General features: G+C 31.0%; 1 protein-coding gene across 1 annotated transcript; it reads right to left on the bottom strand.

Annotated features, from left to right (window-relative positions):
• Positions 1–4,360: 4,360 nt before the first annotated feature.
• LOC102588718 (protein AIG1-like) lies at positions 4,361–6,163 on the bottom strand. The gene is made up of 6 exons (XM_015312922.1): positions 6,050–6,163; positions 6,001–6,019; positions 5,625–5,866; positions 5,313–5,504; positions 5,100–5,198; positions 4,361–4,829 (listed from the first exon to the last, which is right to left on the bottom strand). The coding sequence occupies exons 1-6, from the start codon at positions 6,161–6,163 to the stop codon at positions 4,638–4,640; spliced, it is 858 nt and encodes a 285-aa protein (XP_015168408.1). The 3' UTR covers positions 4,361–4,637.
• Between the last annotated feature and the right edge of the window lie 479 nt (positions 6,164–6,642).

The following is a 6,642-nucleotide window of genomic DNA, read 5'->3' on the forward strand; positions in this document are numbered from 1 at the left end:
TTCTTCTCCTCTTCACTCTCAAGCCCTAGCTCTCACTCTTTTAAAATGGGACAAAATGATCCAAAATAAGCCTAACACCACAATATAACCTCAAAAGAAATGGCTAGGGAAAAAGACCAAACTGCCCTTAAAATTTCCGGACGGATTTCCTGCCAACTGCCCAACTTTTAAAGATCATAACTCACTCATACGAACTCGGAATCGAGCAAACTCGGTGGCGTTGGAAAGATCATTCCACGAAATTTGCAACCATAACTGGAATTACACCTAAATCATCCTGATCTAGAAGTTATGACCGCTCAAAGTTGGCCAAAAACTCACCTTTTTCCATACTTAGCCAAATTTCCAGATTTTTAAATCTTTCCAAAAATGACTATTTCCAATTCTAAGTCTCTTCATAGTTATTTCAAATTGCCGGATGTTACATAATGATCTTGGTTACCACAATAAATTGGATGTTAATAACATGTTGGATGAGTGTAAATGATACATGTTCATAGGTCCAAAACTAGAAGAAATTGTACATACCATTAGAAAAAAACAATGTTGATGATAAAGTTGAAGATGATACAATACCTTTGAAACCAGTCACGCATAAGAAAACATTTATCACATCTAGAATTCTACACAATTTTATGGTGCAGTTTGAAAAGACAACACCGAATGAAATGTTTGAATGCAATAAGAAAAGTCAGTGATGACCTTCAACCAGATTTAAATTTTAACAAAAAACAGAATCATATTTCACTATATTGTCTTAGATATATTTGCACTTTTAAAGAATTATTAATTTATAATATTAATGAGACCATATATTTATGTAGGGGTCTTCTAAAAATATATTATCTTATCAAAATAGGTGATTTTTTCCATTGGCTCAAGTTGAAATCAGAGAAAAATATTATCTTAAAGAAATTATTAATTAATCGAGTATTAATTTAGTGAAATTTTACGATATAAGCTAAATATTTGTTATTCCGCCTGATTTTCCCTAAAGATAATCCCAAAACTAGAACACATGAATGAGCTCACATAAATTATTGCAACTAGATTTCAAATTTAAAATCTTCATAATTTTACTTTCATTCTTCAATGCTAGGGCCACATCGAGATAAAAGTGTGAATACTTTTCGTACGAAGTATTTTTCTGTTAAATAAGTTTTATGTTATGTGACGTAAATTTATTAAATTATTAGCGACCCAATAAATTAATTAAATATATTAAATACCATGTTGAAAAAAAAACACTCACCTGGTTTCATATATTCTTCTTGGAAATATTATATATTTCTTGTCCCAATATGATTGTCTAACTTATTGTTTTGTTTTATCCCACGAAACGTGTATTTTTCTATATATAGTATGTTTTTTAATTTTAATATCCTACACGACAATTTTAAAATCGGAAGATTTAAAAAGACTACATTTTTAAATCAGGACAATAACATTCAAAAATCTTTTATTTCTAAAATTTCATGTTCAGTCACACTAATATATAAGACACTTAAATTGAAACGGAGGGAATAATTAAAACAACTACTCATACTAAAAACCAAAATTATTTTATAAAGGAATACTTTTTGTGTGATTTAAAAAAAATGTAATAATCTAATTATGGTTCACCTTCTACTAGACTACTACACATGCATATGTATGTTCGTGATTGCTCTATGAGAAATTTAGAGAAAAAGTATACCAAAAATGATTTTCCCAGAAAGTTGAGCCTCGATCGTGTCATATCATAGATATAATTAATGCAAATTAACAATGATGAAAATCATTCTTAACTTGAAGATGGCACAAATTATTATGGTTTGCCTTCTTTTTTTCCCTTGGAATTTATATTAAAAAAAAGGTAAACATTATATTCTAGTGCTCCCTCCGTTCACTTTTATTTGTCATATTGCATTTTTCAAAAATCAATTTGACTAATTTTTAAAGTTAAATTAGATTACATTAATTCGATACTTTAAACAAAAAATTTAGATATTCAAAAACTATATGAAAAGTACTATAAGTTACAATTTTTTGCATATCAATATGATGAAAAAATACATCTTAAAATGTTAGTCAAAATTCTTATAGTTTGACTATAAAAATAGAAACCATGACAAACAATAATGGACGGAGGGAGTAGTATCCATATGTCCAAGAGCTCATAATAACAACTTCCCTTTTTAACTTTTTAATGTATTTTTAAAAACAATAGCACGTTAAGAATCCATGATCCCTACCTGTTTATAACTTCACAAAATAAAAATAATATGGACCTATTGAATATATATACTTGTGCAAAAAAAGTACTTCCTATGTTTACTTTTACTTGTGCAATATTTCAAAAATAAATTTCACATGTACTTATAAGTTTTAACATATCAAGATGTTAACCTACTCGGTCTAGATTTTACTTACTTTTCTTTTAAACTTCTCCTAAGTGAACCAGGTTGCCTAACGTGTTTCAATTACGAAGTAAAGACAATAAAATAAGAACACAGTATTTTACGTGGAAACACAATGCTCACAAAGGTGTAAAAATCACGACTTGTTCCTCAACAGGATTTACCCCAACTTCACTAAATAAATGAGCCTCAACAACCAACGAGATCACAAGAGTTAAGTAACCTAACGATTAATCAACTAATCTCTATTCTAGCACAAACCTCCAAGGTGTGTGTTCCCAGTGTCTTCGAGTTGCCCTCAACTTGAAGACTAAGATCCTAGATTCAGTTTATAAATCACTGAACTAACAATACAATAAACTCATAAACACTAAGATACTTTCTAGAGTCTGTTCTTCAATGTTCTCCGTTCAACAGCACCTTAAAAGTTAATCACTTGATTGCTTATTGTTTTGTAAGTGCATGAGGAATATGGACACATCTCCTCCTATTTATGCTTTTGCTATCAGAAGTCTTCTACTCCTATTCAGACTCTTCCTTCGTTCAACCACTCTATTTCATTTAGAGTTTTACTTGCAATAAAACTCCTTTCTGAAATAGAAGTCTTCTTTGAAAACCAAGGTTTGAGATTACTTTGCCAACGTGTTCCTTGCATTTCGTTAGTTATCAAAACAATGCTTATCCCAATACAAGAAAAGACAATTATTTGAGTTCAAAAGAATCGAAACCCATAGAATATATATGGCGTAACTCGTTTAATTGCTACCAATAATAATAAAGAATATTGAAAGCAACAAGAGAAGAAGGCATCAATCTTGTCCGTGAAAACAAAGGAACTGATCCCATGAAAAGTATAGCAAGTGTAGGTAGGAAAATCTTTATGATGGTAGAGGCACAAGTATGACTTGGTGTAAGGAATTACTTTTTAATAAAAAATGTGTGGGTCTTACTTTTTTATTTACATTATTATTTCTCTCTCCAACCTTTACTTAATTTTTATGAATAAAAAGTTGTGTGAGTCCTATTCTTCTTATTTTATATTGGTATTCTCTTTCCCTTACATTTTACTCCACAGACGATCTATTCTCCATTAAAAAAAAAAAAGTTTCTTCTTTACTCTAAACTTTTAGATCAATTTTGACTAATGAATTTTATCTACTCATTCTTTTTAAATCATTCATATATTTATCTTTTTCATTTGATAATTAGCAGGTATATTATTTTTTATTTTTTAAGTTATATTGATAATTAATAGGTATATTATTTTTTATTTTTTAAGTTATATAAAAAATATGGAAGAAAATGAGAATAAAATTTTTACCTACGAATTAAAAATTTAGATAGACAATCAACTATACTATTAATATCCTCATTTGGTATGTGTATTTAACACTGATTGATCAATTTTTTCACTTATTAACTTGAACTATTTTATCAATTTGTATATTAATAAACCACTACCAAATATTTTTTTTAATAGATTTTTTGATTTTCTCTATTTTTTTGAGTTTGATTTGAATCATATTATAATAAAGTGTATTTGATTTTTTTATGACATATGTTGTAAATACCCACACTATTTTATACAATTACTTAATTCAATTCATATAATTTTTTTCGAATGAGGGAACAATCCCTGACTAAAGCTCCATGTATTGCTTGGCTTAATTTGCAACCCTTCTTGTTACACGGGTTGAGCAGATTATATTTTCATGAGCTAAGTTTGCCACCTATAACAAGATCTATTAGGCGATAAAAAAGTTTCAACCCGCTTTAATTCTATCTCAAAATATTAAATTGTCACATCTCAACTAGTCCTCAAGTGTTATGCATGTGTTAGGTGGCGCCTCTCAAGATTGTTACACAACTCAGTAGCCTTGTAATATATACCACGTATGAGAATTCGGTAACTTTATGTTATACGAACAAAATTCTGAAGCAAAACCGAAGGCACAGTCGATAATTATGAACAAATTGGCAAAGTGCACCTGATCACTTTATACTATGAAGTTATACTCCATCCAAAAGTCTTTCAACAATGTTGCATAATGTGACCTCATTCAACCAAAATCACAACAGCATATCTTGGATAGATTAACGAAGTATGAATGTTCACCCAAGCAGCATATGCAAGTATTCATGTTCACCATTTACCAGCAATTAGCAAATTAAAAACGCACCACACATCATGAGTATCGCTCGATTGGATCTGAGTTTACAAAGCGAAGCACTTATGAATTATAAAATGTGACATCCCCATTTCCCAGAGTCACTTTGAACATGCTCTAAATGATCTCTCAACACACGCATATCATCCTCAAATTTCGCGTGAGCTGCTTCAGATTTCTGTTTTTCTGCTATCCTATCAGCACGGTCAGTAGCCCACTGTTCTAAATATGTATGTGTAATCTCCTTTAGCATCGATGTAACCTGTCGATAAAGAAAATATATGATCAAATTCATTGAGAATGATAACTTGCTCCACTAGAAAAAACTTGCACAATCAACATTTCTAATCAGAATCGTCTCAATAAACTCATGATTCTATTGTAGTGTTCCAAAGCATGTTAGGCAAGGACTATTTCTTATGAAAGACAACGAAGATCAGAGACAATATAGACCAAGATTTGTAACTGCTGTCAAAAATATACTTTCAATTAGTAAAGGAGGCAAAAGTTGTTGAGCAATGATGATACTTACAGCTTCAGTCAGTTTTTTTAAATGCTCCTCGTAAGACATTACAATTGGTTCATTCAACTGATTTACCCCATCACCAATCAAGGAATTACCCTTCAATGCCTGAACAACAAGTTACATAGTAATATTCAATAAATGGGTGGAAATACAGAAATGTCACTAGTCAATTTTCTTGACAAGTAGCGGAAAATTAAGAATATACTATTAAACACATACCTTTAGTTGCTTGAACAATTCATTTGTATATGGTACTCCACTATTCTTATCTAAAACAAGAGTCACAAGCGAAAGAAGTTGGTTCAATTGTTCTTCTTTCTTCTTTGGATCTTTAGTCTTATTATCAAATAGCACAACTCTGTCATCACACAACTTAATTGTTTCCTGTAATGGTACATAATACAAATAATACTTCAGAACATATATATTAATTCATGAGAAGTATAAGAGGAAATGTTTCTAAACATAGCATAGTCACAGCATGAAACAAAAGGATAGGGTGCAAATGTATCCAACAAAATGATCTCTTACCTTTAAAGACTCATCACTATCTTCAAGTTCATCACCACCAGTGAAGACAACAATCATATAATCTCTAATTTTTTCACCAAAGAACTCTTGAAAGCTTTGGATGGCAGCTAGTTCTTCTCTAGAGAAGCGTGTTCGCACGGACAAAACCAAAAGAACAGCATGGATCCCATCCATGGCCAACTCCATGCATTTAACAATTTCTTTTCCTATAACTTCAGGCTCACCAGTAAAATCAAACAATCCTGAAGTTAAAAACACACGAATTAAGATTGATCCAACTTGTTTAGAAAAATTCTTTATGTAGCAAACCTTAAATTCATTATCACTTCATCAGTTATATGAACAGAAAAAGATCTGAAAGGAGTTGTATATATACCAGGGGTGTCAATGACATTAATCATCTAGTCGAGTACTCTTAAGTTCACAAGTATGGAATTGCCTGTGGCACTTTTGCCGTTACCCGTTCTACCAAGCAGGACTAGTGTCTGTTTTTCATTAGTAGTAACTTCCCAATCATAAGCAACTGCACTTCCACCCATTTTACCTAACTGAAATCAATGAACCTACAACAACAGGACAGGAACAGAGTAAAGGATGACATGGCAGAGTAAAACATGTAGTTGATGAAATACAGTGGAAGAAATCATGTTATCACACTAATGAATTAAGCCAAATTAGAATAATGATTTTGCTGACCTTGACAGAGAGAGCTGTAGTGTGTAATACAGAGAGTTTGAGCAATCCTGATATGAGTATAAATAAAGTTTTTTTATTTGGGAAAATTAAAGACTAAAGAGTGCATGGGGCTTTTCATTCTCCAACAGCAGCTTTAATTCAACCTTGGGACACTTAATAGTTGAGCTTTTGAGCTACTCATGGCGATCTCAAAAGGTAATTAGAGGTAAAGAGGACTGACGTTTTTAGCTTAAACTGATCAGTTTCCTAGAAATTAAGAGATATTCTTACTAATTCATCATTAATTAGAGGTAACTGGTTCAGAATTAGTTGGGATTTTAAG

Source organism: Solanum tuberosum, unplaced genomic scaffold (genome assembly GCF_000226075.1).
Source record: "Solanum tuberosum cultivar DM 1-3 516 R44 unplaced genomic scaffold, SolTub_3.0 scf00222, whole genome shotgun sequence".
Classification (NCBI taxonomy): domain Eukaryota; kingdom Viridiplantae; phylum Streptophyta; class Magnoliopsida; order Solanales; family Solanaceae; genus Solanum; species Solanum tuberosum.

Excerpts from the sequence above, each read along its gene's own strand:
- LOC102588718 (XM_015312922.1), bottom strand. The coding sequence starts at position 6,163 with ATGGGTGGAAGTGCAGTTGCTTATGATTGGGAAGTTACTACTAATGAA. Across the intron at positions 5,505-5,624 it reads ATAGTGATGAGTCTTTAAAG|TATTATTTGTATTATGTACC; the intron begins GTAAGAGATCAT and ends TATGTTCTGAAG. Across the intron at positions 4,830-5,099 it reads TAAAAAAACTGACTGAAGCT|GTTACATCGATGCTAAAGGA; the intron begins GTAAGTATCATC and ends CTTTATCGACAG.